The 21,481-nt window shown below is 37.0% G+C and overlaps 1 protein-coding gene across 4 annotated transcripts in view; it reads right to left on the bottom strand.

Moving 5' to 3' along the window:
• Window positions 1-21,481, bottom strand: part of ARL15 (ADP ribosylation factor like GTPase 15) — a 379,011-nt gene that overhangs the window by 228,894 nt on the left and 128,636 nt on the right. For all 4 annotated transcript variants that reach the window (XM_054687937.1, XM_054687938.1, XM_054687936.1 and 1 more), the window contains one exon: window positions 10,982-11,041. In XM_054687937.1, coding sequence (XP_054543912.1) covers window positions 10,982-11,041 — 60 coding nt within the window. The remainder of the gene's footprint in view (window positions 1-10,981; window positions 11,042-21,481) is intronic.

Below are 21,481 nucleotides of genomic sequence, written 5' to 3'. Positions count from 1 at the left end.
GTGTCTTTCAACCTGAGTCTAATATTTTTACAGACCCACATAAAATCTAAAATGATTAGGAAATTTTATTTTACGTCTGTACAAAACTTTACATATTTTTCTATATTCCTGATTTAAGACATTATCATTTTGGATCCTAACACATTATCACTTAAATATATTTTCATGTGCTCAAGTAGAGATAATGGTCCTACAACTTGATAAGTATTTGAAAAAATAGACAACTATATGTAAAAGAGACAGCATCAAAGATAGTTCACATTTAAAAAAATTCAAAGGGAGCCTCCCTGGTGACACAAGGGTTAAGACGCAACCTATGAAGCTATCCACAGCCACTGCAGCACAGAGTTTGATCCCTGGCCATCCAGGGAGCAACCCATATGGCGTAGCAGACCTTTCCTGTCTCACCCACTGCTCCCCTCAGCAGTGTATTTCAGTCAGTCAGCCTGGTCTGTTCCCCTCTCTGTCTCTGGTGAATCCTCTCACCCCCCCATGCCTCTGGCCTGTACCCCAGCTCTTGTGTGCAAAAAAGAAATCTTTTTAAAAAATAAATAAAAAATACAAATAAAAAAATTCAAAGGTATCTGACTACTGAAGCCCCACACTCTTACCTGAAAACAAATATTCATTGTGTGGATATACCACAATTGACTGCATTTTTGCCTACTCTCTTACATTAGGTTCATCCTTACATACTGAGATTCATCTAATTAGTAAAAGGTGAAATTCATTATATATCTTAATCTATTTACAGGACTTGGTGGAGGAAAAACAAAAGAAAACAAAAGATTATCACTCTACCACCAAGCCCTTAAGTGTGAACTGTATGACAATATTGTAATTCATTACCAGTTCTGGCTATCCTACCAACTACAGTGTAGAGACAAAATTTATTCACCCAAATTTAAGATAAACTATCACCTTAAAGAAAAAGAATATGGCAGCAGTGACTCCCAGGTCAAAGAGCTTTTTCAGAGTCACTGATGGCAAAGTGCTGAGAGAAAATATATTACATTCTACTCTTCTACTCTCTTAATGTATTATGTATAGAATATAAACATGCCCATATCAAACTCAACTAGGCATTTTGCCAAGACTTGCAAAAATGAAACAAGGAAAAACAGCAAATGAAAAATACATTACTTTTTGTGCCAAATTTTTTTCTTTCTTAAAAAAATTTATTTCTTATGGAAAAAATTCACACAATTCAGAAAAAGCAAAAATTTTATTTAATCACAGTAAATTTTTTCATATTACTTTTAACATGACTTATTATAATAGCTGAATATGCAGTCCTTCAGACATTTTGTAGATGTAGTTATGTATGTATCATCCAAATTTTATTGCTATACTATTTTCTCTAAATTGGCTTCAACATGGGAGGTGGTATCAATTTATACTCTACCACCTCCCAGGCTGAAGCTAGAAATAATGCTACTTTGTTCATGTTTCTGTGACACTAACTAATTATTTCTTCATAGTATGTCAGGTATAAGTCCTTTCTTGACACTCAGAGGGTTCGATAGATCTTAATACCCCTTTTTCCCATATTGAGACGTTTTCTATTATTTCTCTGATTAATTTATTCTTTGCAGTTTCTCTTTATTCTTTTTACAACTTTTCTTAAAGGGCTGCTGAAAATTCTGTAAATTACATTTTCTTTCATACTCCCAAGGTATTCCTTTAACACAGCAGTCTAAGGAAACTCTCTAGCTCCATCTTTAGTTTTGCTAATTTACATCTGAGTTGCATCAACTGATATTTTCACTTTTGAAGTAAAATTTTAATTTCACAAGTTCTTATTTAGGTACTTTATTATAACTGCCAAATTTCCCTACATGTATCTGAGTGTCTTCTTCTGATTACTCTATTATCTCCATATCTTTTCCTCTGGTCTTTGGGAGTCTTTCTTTCATGGGATTGATATTTCTCATAGTGTGGTTTGTCATGATTATATGGTTATCTTTTGTTTGAGAATTTTTTTGCCAGTTCTTTTGCTTGCCATTGCCTTTTTCCAGTGATTAATAGGGACAGACAAGTGGCTTGTCTACTGTTTGTGTGGGCTTTCCAATCCACCTGGCAGTCAGTAGTACATTACTGGGACACTGCCCCACCTTTCTGAGTCTAGCACCCAACTTCAAGGATTTAGTTTGTGGGTAAACACAGCTGCTATCTACTACTTAAAACAGGGAGAGTAGAAAAATAAAGGCATAGCTCCAAATGTAAAGCTCCAATTAATAAACTCTGATAAGTTCCCTGATTAACAGTCCTGATGAATTCTCCCATTTCATGTTCCCATTGTCTGTGCCTCAAGTTTTGTCTTGTTTCCCTACTTCTATTATAGATTTAAACTATCTTTGTTACAGATTTATCATTGTGGGTTTTTAAATTTTTTTTTTGTCATTTCATGAGATTTTGGCAAGGATGGGAAAAGAAACACATTAAAACAAAAATCAACATTCAATATTCAGTCATAAGGGCTTCACATAGCTGAATTTAAAAACTGTAAATAACTTAATACGATAAATTCTTTACACTATTACCTCTCATAATGATGCCATAAGGCAAGGTAAATAAATTTCAAGATTAAAATGATCAAGCATCTTCAATAGAGCTTTGACAACAATTTGGACCTTAAGAAATTAAAAACAAAATCTGTGACACCTCAAAACAAATCTAACCAGTTCTGTTTTGTTCAGCTCCAGGATATGTCAGAGAATCAACTGGTAAGTGCTGAATAACTATAAATATATTGCTCTTCAAGAACTGTCAAGTTGCCATTGCAATTATAAGAATCTAGTAAAGCTTTTAATTTTTTCTGAGAACTTCCAAAATCATTTTAGTCAACAATATTCTCCCATAAAAATATCCAAACAAAGGGGCTCGGACTGTCCTAACTCTACCTTCTTGGGGCATAATTTGGCAAGTTTCTTTCAGGCTTAGAAATACTCATATTTTATACTAAAATGCAATGAATCCTTAAGATCCTTTAAACCACCAATCCATCCAATAATCCTTTATTGGTTTAAAGGATGGTGGTTTATTGTTTAATTATTCACAACTTTAGAGTCTGGTATGGTAAAATGACAGGACTGAGTACAAGATGCAATTAAAATCATATAGAAGACAAAGGAGACATCACAGTGGAAAAGACAGTCTAGGAAAAGGAACAGATGAAACAAATGCCAAGGAAGTGACATGGACTTGGCTAAGCATGGGACAAGACTAGACCAGGGCCACTATTATCTCCCTGACTTTTGACCCATCTGTTCCTTTTCCTAGACGCTCTTCTCCTCTGTGACATCTCCTTTGTCCTTTCTATAAGCTCTTACTTGTATCTTGTACTCATTCCTGATATAGTGTTCCCCATACCAGACTATAATGCTTCTCAAAATAACAGACTTCTGGGGCCCTAGATTAATTTATTGTACTACTTAAAGGACAGTGACAGCACCTAGGTGTTATCTGTTATTGTGTGTGTGTGTGTGTGTGTGTGTGTGTGTGTGTATATATATATATATATATATATATATATTCTTTGCCTCTCACTATACAAATGTGAAAACCTTGAGATTTATCAAAATGTCCACTATACAAAATAAATAAGTAAATAATGGAGGAAGTCAGGGTTAAAGGCAAATAGAGAAAGTAATGGATCATAATCCTGTACTTTTGTTAGAGACAGATTCCATAATTCATAGGGCCAAAGGGGGGGTAGACAATAGAACTTTCAAAATAAAAAAAAAAAACACTAGTTATATTATTAGCATCCTTAGCTGCTAGAAAAGAAAGCTGCCTTAGAAAAGTTAAGTGCCTTGCCCAATGTTCCATGGCTTGTTTTGTTAAAGGAAAATACTAGTTTCTTGATTTCCAGGGCTGTTGCTGCAATACTACACTGAAACTAAATACACAATGAAAATTAGTTGCTATTATGGCAACCCTTGGGAGAAACAGAAATACCTATTCCCATGTGAAGAAGAATAAGTTAAGCTAAGAACCTAACATAAACATTCTGTGAGGTTTGGTAGAGCTGGAAGATATGAAATGACCTGATTGCCCCTAAAAAGTAAACAGTGGTGAGGCAGTAATCTCAGAGGCACATGAGATCCCTATTGCCAGCAAAGGGCAAGGGAAGGAGGAGAGGTCCCAAAATATACATATTCATAGAAGAAGGAACCGTTAAATGCTAAACTCTGAATGGTAAAGGAGATTTTAAAAAATTTCTTAGGGCACTTCTCCAGAAAACAACAAAAATTAAGGTCAGGTCTCCATAAGTCAGTTAAAGACTTCTGGGCCCCTAGATTCATTTATTTGGCTCTGCTGACTGTTTGGCTCAGTTTTCCCTTAGCAAGTGTAAAAATCGCTCAAACACCACCACCCTGGGATCCTGTTCAACCAATTCAGATAGCTGTGGCCTTTTAACTCATATCCAAGTGTCTTGGCTTTATACCAGTATCATTTCTCCTAGTACGGCCTAAGACTAAGTGTGAAAGTACAGAGTTCAAAGAGCCAGGAGTTAACTGACCATTCCCATTCCAGAAAGGCTTGGTTCTTTTCCTAAATAAGGAAACTATATCAAGACATTTTGATCATTCAAAATTACATATCACACTGGAACCACAACTATAAAAAGAGAATTAGTAGAAATACCACCATCTATTCTTAAAGAATCTCTCTTGAGGTGCTTTAGGTAATTTAACTTTTCTTTTCCAGCCCAATCCCTTGGGAAATAAATAGTGATGATTTATTAAAACTTATATTTTACAGATAAGAAAACAAGTTCACATGCAGAGAGAAAAGGGTATCTTCAGGCTACACTACTTGCTAAATCACACTCCTTCCTTGTAATTACTTAATACAGAATAGGAACTTGTACTTGGGTGAAGCTGACTGTCGTTCGGCTGACAGTATGGTTCTAAAGTATTCAATGGCCCTGGTCTCACTTGGGTCCCCACTCTATGCTGTCAAATTCTTTTGCCAGGATCAGTTTACTGTCACCTCTCCCACTGACACCCATGTTTGAAGATGTTAAAAACAGCTTGAAATGACAAGTTGTTCTTGTAGCAGCAAGAAATCTATGCAATACCACCTGTCTCTTAAAGCTCTGTGGCCATAATATGCACTGCAAGACAGTTTCTTGATTTATAATGTCTTGATTCCTCTGACCTTATTGTCTCACGTGATTCTCAGCATGGTAGATAAAATTCATAGGTAGAATTTTTTTTTAAAGAGTTATTTACTTATGCATACAAGAACTGGGGTACAGGCCAGAGGTGTGGGGAGTGAGAGGATTCATCAGAGAAAGAGTGGGGATTAGAACAGGCAGACTAACTGAAATGCACTGCTGAGGGGAGCAGCAGGTGAGTCAGGAGAGGTCTGCTGCTCCCTGGCCAGGGATGGAACTTGTGCTGCAGTGGCTGCGGACAACACCGTAGGTTGTGTCTTGACCTCTTGTGCCACCAGGGAGGCCCAGAATGTTTTTTAATGAAAAGTAGTAGTGGGCATACGGAGAGAATGATCCTAATATACATAGGACTATGAGAATACAATACATAAAAATTAAAGAGCTATTTCTCCCTGCAAAGTAAGTTTTAATAATAGGAGATCCTAAAGGAACAAAGTTGTATTTTGGTAAAAAAAAAAAAATATATCAAATGGTCAGTGTAAAAAAAGCAGACGCTTAAAGAAGCAGGCAGTAGTGCCCTCTGGGTTGCCTGTCAAGAAGTCTGTCCTGCATAGTTTCTGGAGAAATTAAGAAATGCAAATGACCTGGACAGATTAACAGCACCCGGAGATAACTAGCAGGATACAAAGAAACAGCACCTTTCACTAAGAGGAGGCGTATTCCTCCAGGCAAACAAAGAAACAGGACAGAGTCAACATCTGTTTCATATAACAGCTTGGCTGCTGAAAGAAGGAACCTTTAAGAAAATGGCTTAGCTGACAAGCCTCAAAAAAATCAATCATTATTTCATGGGCTCATATAAATGGGTAAATGAACACAACTTGCATTTTCCATCCTCCCTTCACTGCTTTCAGAAGAAGAAAAGTTGTCTTTTCTTTAGAAGAAAAAAATAAAGTGCATACAAAAGTCTTCATGAACTTCCCTTGATTGACAACTAGCAGCAATGAATATTGAAGTGCAAAAGATAACGAAATGCATTTTAGCTTTTCTTTGTCTTTTCCAGTGTCAACTGGGGAGACAGGACTGCCAACGAGTATACAGGGTGGGGATGGTGGCTGGAATGTGGGTAGGGAAACAATTCAGAAGTGGTTGACAAAACCAATCACAGTTTCAGATTCAGTTCAGGAAAAAAAAAACAATATGATGACATCCGTATACTTCTCCAATAAATATAATAAACCAAGCAAGTTAAGAAGCAAAAATTCCCTCTTGAGAGTCTATCAGTTTGCAAATGAAATTTCAAAATCAAACAAAATTATCTAAGAAAGCATAAAAATGTGTAGATTTAAGAACTGGAGATTTCTAAGTGAAAAATTCTAAGAGCTGTGATGTCACTGCAGTGTGGACCACTCCTCTCCACCCAGCTAATGCCAGGTGCTTCACTTACCTTAGCAATGTAGTGAAAATAAGTAAGACAAAGAGAAAAAAACAAGAGGCACTTTAACAAGATATTATTTCACGAGGAATCTAAAAACAAGGAAAAGTGACTAGAAAGGGACAAAAAAAAATGTAGTATTAACGCCTGTGGAGTGCCAACAATATGCCCGACAGCTAACCAAAACCCTCCAACCAGGCCTTTTCTATTTCAACAAGTGTAACACAATGAAAGAAAAGATCACCTGGTCTGTGAAGGAGAAGAATGACTGCAAGAAGAAAAAGCAAGAAGAAAAAGCAGGGCCTCCGTGGTGGCACAAGGGGTTAATCGTCAGCAGTATGAAGCAATCTGCAGCTGCTGCAGCACAAGTTAGATCCTCAGCCAGGGAGGTGACCCACATGGCTCAGCACACCCCTTCAGTGTCTGGCCTGCATTGCTCCCCTCAGCAGTGTGTTTCAGTCAATCCACCTGTTCTGCTCCCCTCTCTGTCTCTAGTGAATCCTCTCACCCCCAGCACCTCTGGCGTGTACCCCAGCTCTTGCATGCATAAATAAATAAATCTTTAAAAAAAGAAAAAGAAGAAGAAGAAGCAATCAATAAGTGATTTGTGTAACTTTTAGGACTTTGGAAAAGGCTTTTATTAAAAGATGGGGGGGTTAGGGAGATTGGGGGGTGGGAGGAGGGCACAAAGGAGGGTGCAATTATAATAAAATCAATCTTTCAAAAATGTTAGATATGAGCCAGCTGATGTCTCGTATTTGACCTACATTAACTAATTTAGTCTTCACAAGGATTATATGATGTAGAACTATTATTTCTACATTTTACAGATAAGGAAATAGAGATACAGGAGGTCAACTTGCCTAGAATCATACAAAATGGCTGAGCTTATGAAACAAGTCATGGGGAAGAAGGAGAATTACTTGAATAATTAATCCTTCTGTCTATCCAAGATCCCTGATGTGTCTTGCATGACATCCAGAAAAATAATAACAATTCAGAGCAAGACAAGCAGAGTAATTAATTAAAACTAAAAGAGAAAGGATTTAAATTAGTTTTAACCAAAATAAAAAAATTCCCAAATGAAAAAAGATGCATGCAGGAAAAAAAAAAAGTTCACTACACAGTAATACAGAATGCCCTTCAGAGGGATCAGAATTAACACTCGGCCTTGCTGGATGGTATTTTAAAATTCCCTTCAGGTACAAAGAGATTAACCTAGAAATTTGTTCGAGGTTTATAAGAAGTAATATTTAGCTTTAACCAAGGGGATAAGAGTCTCTCCTAGTGCCTATTATCTAGTTTATGCAGAGCCTGTGCTTGTCTTGATGCTCTATAACCTCCACCACTTTCTGGAACTCAGTCTGGCATATAATATGTAATAGTTGTTGAATGAATAAATGAAAGATTAAGTCCTATAAAAGTTTCTGAGCAGAGCAGGTGTTCATATTTTAATCAATACATTGTTAATGGAAATAATACCAGCAAGTGAGGATGTTAAACTGTGTATGCAATGATGATTAAAAAACAGCAACAGACACGTGGGAGCACTTCTCTTGCGGCAGCCACTGCATAAAATGCTTTATGTATAGAGCACAATGGTTAAGCACAAGCACTCACATTGATTTCTACCTACTTCTCCAAATAATCTTGATCAAGTAACTCAATTAATCTGTGTCTAAGGAGTCTGTGTCTCATTATCTTTCAGATAAAGGTAGCATCTCCTCTATGTATGAAACTACAAAGATTGAATGAGAATAGGTAGGGGGTGAGATGTGGGAATAAGGGAAAATAGAAAATACAGAAGATAATCTAGAGTTCCAATTTCACATAGAGATAAGCATAGGCAGAGCAGCCTGGTAGGTGTGACAGAAAAGCTGAGAGTAAGTTATTCTCAAAATATAGAAAGGAAAACTTGCCCATCAAACCAACAGGCTGCAGTGATGATGTCTATATTTGTATTGCCACTTACTTTGTACTTTTATGTTTACTTCTCCCCCCAATTTCATTATTTTCAAAACTTACATCACTTTCAATTGTTACCATGAATATCTCCATCTCTGATCCAGGAGTTCCTTGAAGACAGAGACACATTTCAAATATCTTTTATTTCCAGCCCCCAGGGTCATGCTTATCACACAATTGTGCTAGAATGATTGTGTGAACAGAAAATGCCATATGAGAAAATTTTATGTGAATGTGAGTTACAGGAGTTTTTACATGGAAGATGTAACAGTCTCTTGTCAATACTGATCCTAAAGCACTCAACCCTATCCTTTTAAACGTCCAAATTCTCAGTCAAACAACTTTCTCTCAAACACATTGATTTTAAGAGTCATAATTCTCCTAAATGTCACATAGCTTATAATGGGATGAACCTCTTGGTATATAAGACACACTCTAAATGATAGGAAAGCTTCACTGTTGACATGTTAGCCTACTTGCCAGCATTGTTGGGTGAGACATCACCTAGTGTCCACTCCTATTTCAGGTGGTGTAGATCATCAAAACATATTTGTTAAAGGAACTAGTGAATGAACCATCAAGGAAGGAACTCTCCCCATTGTTGGTCTCTGACCAATTAGATTCTGCTCAGAAACTCACCTTCTTCTTAAAACTGCCTCTCATCTCAAAACAGAGCTATTATAATGAGAGATAAAAGAATATGGTGCTCAGGCTAGATATTTGTTCTTCAATACCACATGCCAAAGTTACATATCATTAGCCTGGAACTGATGTACCTGTTCCAATCTCTGAAGTGCTATTTTTTTTACCTGTTATCTTTGCTTATCACAAAATAGGCATGATTTTGTGATTATGAAGCCCTTGGCATCCTCGCACTGTAATTTTCATTTCAGCAACACTCAGGGCACAGTTCTTTTAGCAAGATTAACTGGTGCTTGGGAACAGACGAATTCTACCTTATGTACCTCATCCTCTAATTTGATCAAGTATTGTACTAAATTTCAGTGGTATAAGGTCACGGTTACAATAGCTTCCTTGAAGTATTCACTTTTTATAACTGTCTAGACACATTCACTAATATCATGCAACACAACATCAATAATAAACAACTTATCAACTAATCAATAGTTTCTTACATCCAGAGGGTATTCAGTAAGTTACTGTAAATAATAAATTACTAAGTATTAACCATATTTAAAAGCCAACAGAATACTCAAGCTGTATATTTTGACTCAATGTGTTTTCTGACTTTAATATTCTGGCCCCTGAGAAGCAGAGTCACCAGAAATTGCAAAGTAACATTAAAATATTCAACTGAAAAGAACACAGACTTTTAATATTTTCATATAAAAATTATCCTATTATAGGAACATTCATGTCTTATGATTTTGCAGTCAAAATGAGAAAACCAAGTATTATCTTAAAGGAAAATCAGAATTTGCCAACCATGGTTGATTTTAAATATTAATGCTACAAGAGTGAAAGGTAGCTATAAAACAAACTTCAATTGATAAATTTGTCCTAGATGTGGCTCTCTAAAACAAACAACTGAAAGGATCAGTCAATATACTAGATTAATGAAATGACAAAAATAAATAAGATGGTATCAAACACCATTAAAATGGTGTAAAGTTTGTGCTTCAATTTTATCAAGTTAAAAATAGGTCACAGAATAAACTTAAAAAAAAACAATAGAGTAAGGTCAATATCACAAAGTGATTAAAGAGATGGAAGAGAACCTTCTTCTAAGTCATTAAACTCACCAATATTATACTCAACTCTGGAGCACTTGCCATTTTCCTGCACCATTAGAGAATTTAGTAGGTTCACTGGATTGACTGATTTCTTTGTTAACCTATTTACATGGGTTAAGACCCTAACTGACATAAAACACAACCAAAAAATCCCAGACAGAGAGTTTAATGAAAGACTGAGTGATGTATAGTTTGGGGTGCAGCCTATCCAATAAATGTGGTTGGCCAGCAAAGAATCCACTGGCAAAGATTTATTATCGGAACAAATACATTCTAAAAAGACCTAATACCATAAAACCTGCAGTATAAATACAAACTGCTCTAAAATACAGGGGGGTTTTGTGCTGCATAATGTAGAACTTTGTGTGATTGTATTAAAATTTTCTTCATATTTTTCACTCTAGAATAAACTTTATGAAAAAACAAAATCAAAGAGTATAGTGTATAAAATGGCATCAGTAGTATAATTCTTTAGTTCATACAAAAGAAAACAAAATTTATATTACTTTTATATTCTTCAACAACCTTTAAATCATATGTAAGGAGAAAGAAATATTTCCAGGAATTGCATTATCAAGAGAAATGGCAAAAATGGAACACCTACTAGAATAATAAATCATCTTGCTCTAACTATATGCAATGCATTAATATATTATGAGTAAAAGTTAAAGTCAGACATAGAAATGATTTTAAATGATATACCTCCAAGTTCTTTTACATTCAAGATGGCATTCTGGAATGGCACTGCTTTTATACTAAAACCTAAAATTAGAAAACAAAAATACAAAAAAAGATTAGCAACCTAATTTTAAAAATGCATGCGATACTCATTCCTCTTTATAAGGCAAATTAAGTTTTCATAGCTGAAATTTACAATAGAAACACAATTTCCAAGATAAATTGATAACTCAATATTAAAATCTATCATTTTTCAAAACATAGTTATGTATTACAGCAAAATATAACGCCCTTCTTCAAAACACTGCTTTGTTCTGTTATAATGTTACCTTGTAAATTTAACCAATTGTAAGAAAAACACATAGGAATACAGAGAAACTTCAAATAAAAGATTAAATCTACAAGGATTCTTGCATCTAACATATTCCTAAAGTTAATTTTCCTTCACATATAACTCAGCAGCCATGAAAATTAAGGTAAATTATAAATATATTAGAATTACATAGTTTTTATGTTAGTTTTCTTTCAAGAATATGGTTTATGTCACATATTTTAAGTGTAATCATAATTATTTATTTATGTATAGGCAATCATTCTATAATACATGCAATTAATGATTTCCATGATAAAAATATATTCAGAGAAGTTTTGTAACTATGTATTTAAGACTTTCTATTGTCACTGAAATTATGATTGTAGAGTTTATCAGGTTTATAAATTTTAACATAAACATATCAGCTGCAACATGAGTATGCATCTACCTGTACACCTACACACACACACACACACACACACACACACACATGCATACATTAACTACTTTTTAAAGGATCCACAAAAAAAAAACCTGGAAATAGTAATGATTCCTGGGAGAACTGGGGCTCTCAAGAGCTTAAATACAAGATTCTTTTTTTTCATTTGAATGTTTCACCATATATAAGTACTTCATTTTCAAATTTATAGCCCCACCAATCTTTAAAAGTTAATTTAGTCAATGAGTTCTGAACAGCTAAGCAATTTAAGGTTTTAAGTATTATTTAATATATAAGATTGCAAAATAAATACAATGCAGTCCCCTTTTAAAGAAATTATCAACACTGTGAAAGAGAAGACGGAAATACTTTTCATTTGAAGTCAGTCATAAGTGCCCAGAAAGGTAAAATGTTTAAAAGTCTGATGTGGCTAAGATCAATTCTATTACATGGCTTTGCTTTGCTTAATAAAAAAGGAAATCAATATGTACCTCTTTATAGTCCACCCTGTCATTACCTGTCCTTTTCTGTGTACTGTCCCAACACATAAAGATTCCATGTAATACCTTCCATTTAAGGCAGTGAATATCAAGTAATGGTTAAAAAGTGACTTTGGAGTCAGACAGGACTAGGCTTAAATAAGCCCTACAAATGTGCACAACCTACTAACTAGCCTTGGTTTTCATTAGCTGTAAACCCAGAAAGATAGTATCTACCTCAAAGAGTTGTTGTAAGGACGAGATAATAAATGTATTTGTATCAGCGCCTGGTATAAATAAGCACACAAAAATGATCGCTGGCCTTTCATTTCAATCAGTACTTTATTGTTGATGATTTAATCATTAGGTGTGCATGCTTTCTGCCTGCCTGAATATATTGACACATAAAAACAGAAATCCTGGTTTTGAATGAATGAAAAGTACTTTTGTTGGAGCGATGGAAATGTGAACAGTTGAAATTTGTTGCACAGAGCATACATGCTCACACGGCTCTCTAAGAATTTTCCCAAACATACTCCATTCCTGTATGTGTTTAATGCAGATTGAAACACTCGGCACAGCATTGTAGTTAATGGTGCATGCAGTCACTGAATCTTAGTAAAATAGCAGGAGGAATGAAGAGGCAGCCCCATGTGGCTAAACATTGGCAGGTACCTAGGCCTGCAGGAAAGCCTCTCCAGGTGTCTGGCCTCTGGGAAATTAGGGAAAGTCAGTGCCAATCACAATACTCCTGCTGGCACTGAAATTTGCCTGCAGGAGAATTGGATGCTTGAATGTATCTACCTACCTCACAGGCATGTTATATGGATTAAAAGGCAATGATTGTGAAATCTTGAAAACGAAAAGCCCTATGCAAATGCGAAACAGTCTATTAGTGGTTATGTTCGGGACAACTCAAGTAAGGGTTTTCCAGAGAAATGGGACATGCCCCAACTATGAAAAAAAAATAGTTCTGGAGCACACCAGCAATGTTTAATCTGCTCTGAGTCTTAAAAGCTTACATATGGATATGCAGGCACCCAAAGGGAGGTAATATCCTTCCAGAAATTGCCGCACCCATATGCAAAATACATTTTTTTAAATTTATTAATCCAACAGGCAGATCATATCACTGTTACCATCTTTAATTCCTACACAGACTTATAATAAACTGACTAAAAAAATGTCCTCAAATATTCACGCTAAGCAAAGTAACCAAGCAATGTTATTTATAGGCATATAAATGTTTCTGCAGAATACTCATAAATGTTTTCTCTCCAAACAGAACATGTGTGGCTAGATTTATATTGCAAAGATATATACAGTCTTCCATTTTGCTGTCTTCATATTATTTTTATAGTACAGCTATGATAATTAATGTTCAGAGGACAAAGCCTGGATAATCAGTCTAGAAAATAAGAAACTGGGGAAAAAACCAATAAAAAACATGGAGGAAAAAAAACAGTATTTTTTCTATTTCAGTCATTTGAAATGCTCATAAGGATTAAAGGGAATTAAAATTAAAAGCCACACTTTCAGTTTATCAGAAGGGCAATTAAGAAAGGCAACTCTCAGGTCAGCTGTATTTTCTTCCTTTATATTGCACTGGGTGAGGTCAAATGAGAAATTAACAGTGTTTTTGGTAAAGATACAAAGGTCAAGTCATGAAAATACCTTTTTTAGGGTTGCTCTAAGGAGTAAAGTCCTTCTTGCTAGGCTCTATAGCAAGAACAGCTGGGTTCAAATTCTGACTGTATCATTTCTTAGCTGTTTGACTTTGAGCAAGTTAATTTCTCTGTGGCTTAGTTTCCTTATCTGTAAATGATAGAGGTGACACTCAGTGCTATAAAGTGTTTTTTATATTTTTTTAAAAGATTTATTTATTCATGAACACAAGAGCTGGGGTATAGGCCAGAGGTGCAGTGGAGGGGGAGAGGACTCACCAAAGAGAGTGGGGAGCAGAATGGGTGGTTGACTGAAATACACTGCAGAGGGGAGCATTGGGTGAGACAGGAGAGGTCTCCTGTGCCAAACGGGTTAGCTCCTGTGGCGGGAGATCCAATTCCCACTTCAGTGGCTGTGGACTGCTTCATAGTGCTGAGACTTAACCCCTTACACCACCAGGGAGGCCCTAAAGTGTTTTTTGTTTTTTTTTTTTAATAAAACTAAAATTCCAGAATACTAATTGTTACCAAATGACTAATAGATGCTTTAAATTACTCCCAGTCAAAATTATATGGGGCCTCAAGTTCTTATATATTCTGAAAGCAGTGTAAAAATAAGATCTATAGTAGTATCAAAAACATTTATTGAGGACTTTCATAGACTAAATATTTAGAGTCTTCCTCAACACTTCCTATCCATCACCAAGACTGTCAACTACGCACTCACTAGTTCTCAAATATATCCACTTTTCTCTATCCTCCCTGCAGAACTTCAATCAAACCACTCTACCTCCTGGACAACTCCAAGAACCTCCTAATTAAATACTTTACATGGATTATTGACCTCCTTGACCATCTCTGCACATTAGAAGTGATCTTCCCAAAATGTTCACCTGTTCACATCACTCCCTTAGTAAAAATCTTCTCTCAGCTTCTCCCTACTGGGGATACAGTTTGAAACACCCAACAAGGTCCTGTCTGATCTGGTTCCTCTCACCCTCTCTAGGCTTACTTTGTACTATCTCCCCCTCAAGTTATATTCTTCAGTGTCTAAAATATAAGCTATGTTTCCTTGATCTCAGGGCCATTGCACATACTGCTCCATAAGTTTTCTTTAAATTCCTCTGGCAAATTCTTTATCCTTCATGGTGGTGTTTTAACTTTACTTCTCCAGGCAAGCTTTTTCTGGTGCTCTTAAAATAGGCTGACTGTTTTTTTCTTCCAGCCCACAGGCTTTCTTCTATGTGATTTTCACAGTTGTAATTACAGAACGGTTTATTTGTTCTACTTGCCCTCCATCAAAGCTTCCAGGATCCATAATGTCACCTTGTAAATTTTATCAATTAGTAAGAAAAATATATGGAAAATAGAGACATTTCAAAGAAAATATTAAATCTATGGACTTCTGCATCTAACTCCTATAGTTAATTTTCTCTCACATATGACTCAGTAATTGTAATAATGCTGTATGCCCGTCCTAGGCACACAATAAAATCTTAATGTTTATTTAAAGATCTGTGCTAAGGGTTTTTTTTTTTTTAAAAAAAAAAAAAAAAGATTTATTTATTTATTTATTTATTTACACAAGCACTGGGTACAGTCAGAAGCGCGGGAGGGTGAGAGAATTCACCAGAGCCAGAGTGGGGAGCAGAGCAGGCAGAAGGACCGAAGTACACTGCTGAGGGGAGCAGCGGGTGGCAGGAGAGGTCTGTGTGCCATGTGGGACCCTCCTCCGGTGGCTGGGGAGCAGTCGGGGAACAGCCGGGGATCAAACCAGCACTGCAGAGGCTGGGGGCAGCTTCGCAACCCAGCGCTCAACCGCTGTGCCATCGGGGAGGCCCTGTGCTAAGGGTTTATATAATCATGTGTCACTTAACAACTGCATACATTCTGAGAAGGCGTTGTTAGCTGACTTTATCATTGCACAAATGCCATGAAGTGTACTTACACAAACCTAGAGGATCCAGCCTACTACATAGGGACCACCATCAATCGTTGTTGACCAAACATCATTTGTGGTACATGACTGTATCTGTTTCCTAATTTAGCTGTCACTACAATCTTAAAGTAAATGACTATACTACTGTTCCAGGAAAGATGTGAAGTCTAGAGGTGTTGAGTACGTTGGGCATAGTACTAAGTGCCATCAATATATTCAAAATCTGAAACCAGGTCTCATTACCAAAGTCCTACAACACAGTACCATGTCCATGTATTAACAAGCTGCAAGATTCACTTATTTTGTCCAGTTTTGAGCCTAAATACTAAAGGAGCTGATTGGGAAAAAATATCAATTAAACCCATAGTTTATTCTCCCCCATTTATAAATAACCCAACAAAGAAACAAAATAAGTGTTCAAGTTTATACTACATTGTGTTCTTATTCATGGAAAAAAATAATAGCATGTGCTTAGAAAAGTTTTAATAGACTTTATTTTTTTTTAAAGATTTACTTATTTATACAAGAACTGGGGTATAGAACAGAGGCACGGGCGGGTGAGAGAATTCACCAGAAACAGCGTGGGGAGCGGAACAGTCAGACGGACTGAAGACACTGCTGAGGGGAGCAGCGGGCAGAGGCAGGAGAGGTCTGCCGTACCATGTGGGTTTCTCTCTGGCTGGCCAGGAATCGAACCTGCACTGCAGAGGTTGTGGACAGCGTCACAGCACTGCACTCAACCCGCTGCACCACAGGGGAGGCCCTAGACTTTATTTTAATAGACTTTATTAATAAAGTCAGGATCTTAGGAGAGAGCAACGTCTGACTCAACCATGACAACAGGCCTGCTCTGTTTCTTCTTCAAGAAGTAGGTGTCCTCTGATTCCCTCCACAGGGAGCTGGTGTGTGAGGATATGACAAAAGCTGTCATAGGAGTCCTAGCCACAGCTTTGAGACTCACCAGCTACATTTTTTTCTTGACCTTAAATCCCTCATCTACAAGATGAGTGCAGTAGATCAGCTCCTCAAAGTTTCCTCTAAAATTAGGATTCTATTATTTATATTAAACAAGGAGGAAATAACAGTAACAACTGAGTCAGTCATCAAAGGTCTCTAGTATTTGGCTGAAGGCCTCAGGGGTAGGTCTCCCCAGGCTCCTTTCAAATAATCTGATGGCTAAAGCCTAAATTATGCAGTCATTTTTTCCTGGCCTATCTAAGTTACATTAGTAAGACTGAAACCTCCCCTAAGATTTAACCCCACAAACTTTAATAAATATGTGACTTTGTAACTCTTTGGGGAAATATTTGTTTGCACAGACTTTTTGTTTTGGGTTTTCAGTCCTTAAATCCAACAAAACCTCTGATACAAGGGAGCTGGGTTTGAAATATTTTTTTATGCAGGGACAGCATTTCTGGAATTGTAACAAGCTTAACTTTGGGAAGGATGCTAGTCTATTTTTATTCATTGTGTAGAACACATGAGTATTTTACAGATCAACTTCTTCCCCCGACTCCACAACAGGCAAGAATTTGCACACAAACACACCAATACTTGGTGTGTGCTGAAATCCTTGGGTCGCTCCAAGAACTGCTGAAGTTTCAAAAGACAATCCACAGATTGGGTGGCCTTTGACAGCAACCAAGGGCATAATTTATGCTATGGTAGTTTTCTGATGTTTGGACAATGGCCTAGTGAAATTCTTCTCAATATTTCAAAATCATAAAAAGGAAATTTAATCCACTGGCATTTATAAAACAGTCCTCAAAGATGTTTCTCATCTCTCAGGGATTTCACTTTCTGAAAACCTGTGTCATAGATATTTTGTTGAGTCTTTTGTTTGTTGTTTCAGGTGGGAGCTTAAACCATTTATGGTGTTTCAAGAATGGAGAAGCTTCATACATTCTTGTATTCACTAACCTCTCTGGAGTATCTTCAAACTTTCCTTCCTCCCTGACCATCATCATCACATCTCTGTCCACTAGGATGCTCCTATTCCCTTGCTACTGCTTTGTCTATTTCTGTAGGCCTTTCTGAAAAAGTATCTTATGTGCAATCTTAGCCAAGGAATAAAAATAGTCTATACCTCATTCCCTCTGCTTGCTCACTATCCTCTCATTTCTACCCTAACACTCTAGTCACCTATCCCACCTTGGGTCTTTAATAACCACAGTGTCATCACATCCAATGGTCCTTTCTCAGACTTCAGTTATGTTTATATTATTTAACTCTAGTTCCTTGACCTAGTGCTTGTTCATATTTGATTTATATGACATTACACAGAACTTCCTGGCTTAGATTCCTTTGCCAAATGCTAAAATATAAGCTCCAAAGGGCAGGAAATTTTGTTTGTTTTGTTAACTGGTGCATCCTCAGTGCCTAAATCAGTAGCAGTCACATTAAAAGCAATCAATAAATCTGGAAAGAATGAATAAAATATTGCTATTGCTTAGCGCTCATCTTCCCTCTCTCTATCCATCATCCCTCAACAATCCCATCTGAATCCAACAATTCAGTTGTCTCTTAACCATCTATCTCTACTTCCCAACTCTACAAATGCTTGTCTTTTGGCATCTGGATCACTGTTGGTAGTTTTGCCAACACCTCAAAAGTAACATGTCTAAAACCAAACTTATTATCTCTTATCTTTAAAACTGCCTGTCATGTTTTCCCTACTTTTTATAAATCACTCAATCACCAGGTTGTAAACTTAAATCATCCTCGATTCTTTCCCTTTCCTTTCCTGTCTGGTATTTAGTATATATCACATCTACCTCTAATTCTGCCTCCCCACCTCATAAGTCTCTGCTGAGAAACTTCTCTATATTCCAGATCTCTTTTGACAGCTTTTCTAGTCACTTCAGGTTACAACGCATCCTATAGCCCTGTGTCCTGGGGTCCTAATAGAACCACTAATGTTTCTCTGAATGCTTTCAATGCTTTCTATCCTTACTCTATTCTTCTCTGCTTAGCTCTTAACCATTATTCAAATGTAATGTCCTGGAAGCCTTTTATTAGTCCCCCAGATAAGAAATGATCACTCCTTCTTTTAACTTTCATATTTATACCATCAACTATAGCACATAAAAAGTTCTCTTTTAGCACCTGGCATATAGCAAATATTGAATAAATGCACACTTTATCATTAGAAAACATATCTTCTTAAATGTAGCCTTCTTGGTGGCAGAGACCTCCAGAAAGGCACTGTGCCTGGTTCAGCATGGCAATTCAAAGAAGCTTGACATATGAGCCAATTTCATAACCAATTCATCAGAAAAATCAGCTAGCAAATGGCCAGCAAGTATATGAAAAAATGTTCAACATCCCTAATAATCAGGGAAATGCAAATCAAAACTACAATGACATGCTACCTTGCACCAGTAAGAAAGGCACGTATCAAAAAAACTAGCAACAACAAATGTTGGTAAGGATATGGAGAAAATGGAACTTTCCTGAACTGCTGGTGGGAATGCAAACTGTTCCAACACTATGGAAAGCTGTGTGAGGTTCCTCAAACTACTAAAAATGGAGCTACCATATGACCCAGCAATTCCACTTCAAGGAATCTACCCAAAGGACACAAAAACATTAATTCAAAAGGATACCTGGGCCCTCCCCTGGTGGCGCAGCAGTTGAGCACTGGGCTGTGAAGCTTCCTGCAGCCTCTGCAGTGCTGGTTCAATTCCGGCTGCCAGCGAGGGTCCTACATAGCGCAACAGACCTCTCCTGTCTCGCCCACTGCTTCCCTCAGCAGTGTATTTCGTCAGTCTGCCTGTTCTGTTCCCCAGTCTGGCTCTGGTGAATTCTCTCACCTTCCCATGCTTCTGACTGTATCCAGTGCTTGTATAAATAAATAATAAATCTTTAAAAATAAACAACAACAAAAAAAGGATACCTACACCCCTTTGTTTACTGCTGCACTATTTACAATAGGTAACATATGGAAACAACCCAAATGCCCAAAAATAGATGACTGGATCAAAAAGATGTGGTATAGGGCCTCATTGGTGGTGCAGGGGTTAAGTCTCAGCACTATCAAGCTATTGCCAGCCACTGCAGTATGACTTCAATCCCCAGTCAGGGAAGTAACCCACATGGCACAGCAGACCTCTCCTGTCTCACCCACTGCTCCCCTCAGCAGTGTATTTCAGTAGATCTACCTGTTCTGCTCCCCACTGTCTCTGTTGAATCCTCTCACCCCACATACTTCTGGACTAGACCCCAGTTCTTGTACACACAAATAAATAACATTAAAAAAAAAAAGAATGTGGTATATATACACAATGGAATGCTATTCAGCAATCAAAAAAGATAAACTCATGCCATTCGCAGCAGCACAGATAGAGATAGAAGAGATAATGCTCAGTGAAATAAGTCAGAAGAAAAAAGAAAAATATTGGAGGTTTCACTTATAGGAGGACTACAGGGGAACCAAATAAGGGATCAGGGGAAAAATAATAACAATAAAAAAAAGTTAACAGGCAACTATAAATCAGAGACATTCTTCAGGGGAAGCAGGGAAGAAGAATCAACAAGGGACTATGGTGATGGTGCACGGGTGAATTGACGGTGGGAATTCTATGGGGACTACACCTGAGAGAAGAAAGCAAACATTGTACAAAAATGAACAATGATGTAAAATATATATATGTAAATAAATTATTTTCAAAAAAAAGAAAAGAAGCTATAAAAAAAATCAGCTACCATATGATATTATTAGTGGTTCTAGTAAAAGGCAGGTATTATTAAAAATTTTGATAAAAACAAATATAAAACATAATCCATAATTATTAAATATTATTTATACAAATTATTTACATCATAAGTAAAAATTGTTCTCCCATTGGCAGTGTTTCTTATTTACATCTCTGATAAACAAAAAAAAAAAAAAAAAAAAAAAAAGGTAGACTTTGTATTATCCTTGCACTCTTTGGGGGAAGTTATTTTGCTTGAAAATAATTTTTAAGGACCTCCCTGGTGGCGCAGCGGTTGAGTACTGGCCTGCGAAGCTGCCCACAGCCTCTACAGCACCGGTTCAATCCCCAGCCACCGGCGAGGGTCCCACATGGAGCGCAGACCTCTCCTGCCGCCCGCTGCTCCCCTCAGCAGTGTACTTTGGTCCTTCTGCCTGTTCTGTTCCCAGCTCTGACTCTGGTGAATTCTCTCACCCTCCCGCGCTTCTGACTGTACCCAGTGCGTGTATAAATAAATAAATAAATCTTTAAAAAAAAAAAAAAAAGAAATAATTTTTAAGCTAACAAAGTTTGTATAATTATATTTTACTCAAAAGGTACCCACAATTTATTTATTTTAAAGATTTATTTATTTATGCATACAAGAGCTAGGGTACAGGCCAGAGGTGTGGGGCGTGAGAGGATTCACCAGAGACAGAATGGGAAACAGAACAGGCAGATGGACTGAAGCACACTGCTGAGGGGAGCAGCAGATGAGTCAGGAGAGGTCTGCTGCGCCATGTGGGTTGCTCCCTGGCCGGCAGGGGGATTGAACTCATGCTGCAGAGGCTGGGGAGAGCTTCTTAGGTTGCATCTTAACCCCTTGCGCCACCATGGAGGCCCAAGAGACCCACAATTTAATAAACAACTAGCAAGTGCACGTACCCATCAGAAACCCTAAGCCTTACATACAATTAAAGCTCATTTAAAGACCTAAACTAGCTATATGACAATGGC

The sequence above is a fragment of the Talpa occidentalis genome, unplaced genomic scaffold, assembly GCF_014898055.3.
Source record: "Talpa occidentalis isolate TD23 unplaced genomic scaffold, MPIMG_talOcc4v2.1 talOcc4.6, whole genome shotgun sequence".
In the NCBI taxonomy this organism is placed as follows: Eukaryota; Metazoa; Chordata; class Mammalia; order Eulipotyphla; family Talpidae; genus Talpa; species Talpa occidentalis.
Note: the sequence above shows the minus strand (reverse complement) of the source record. Positions and strands in the feature narration are given on the sequence as shown.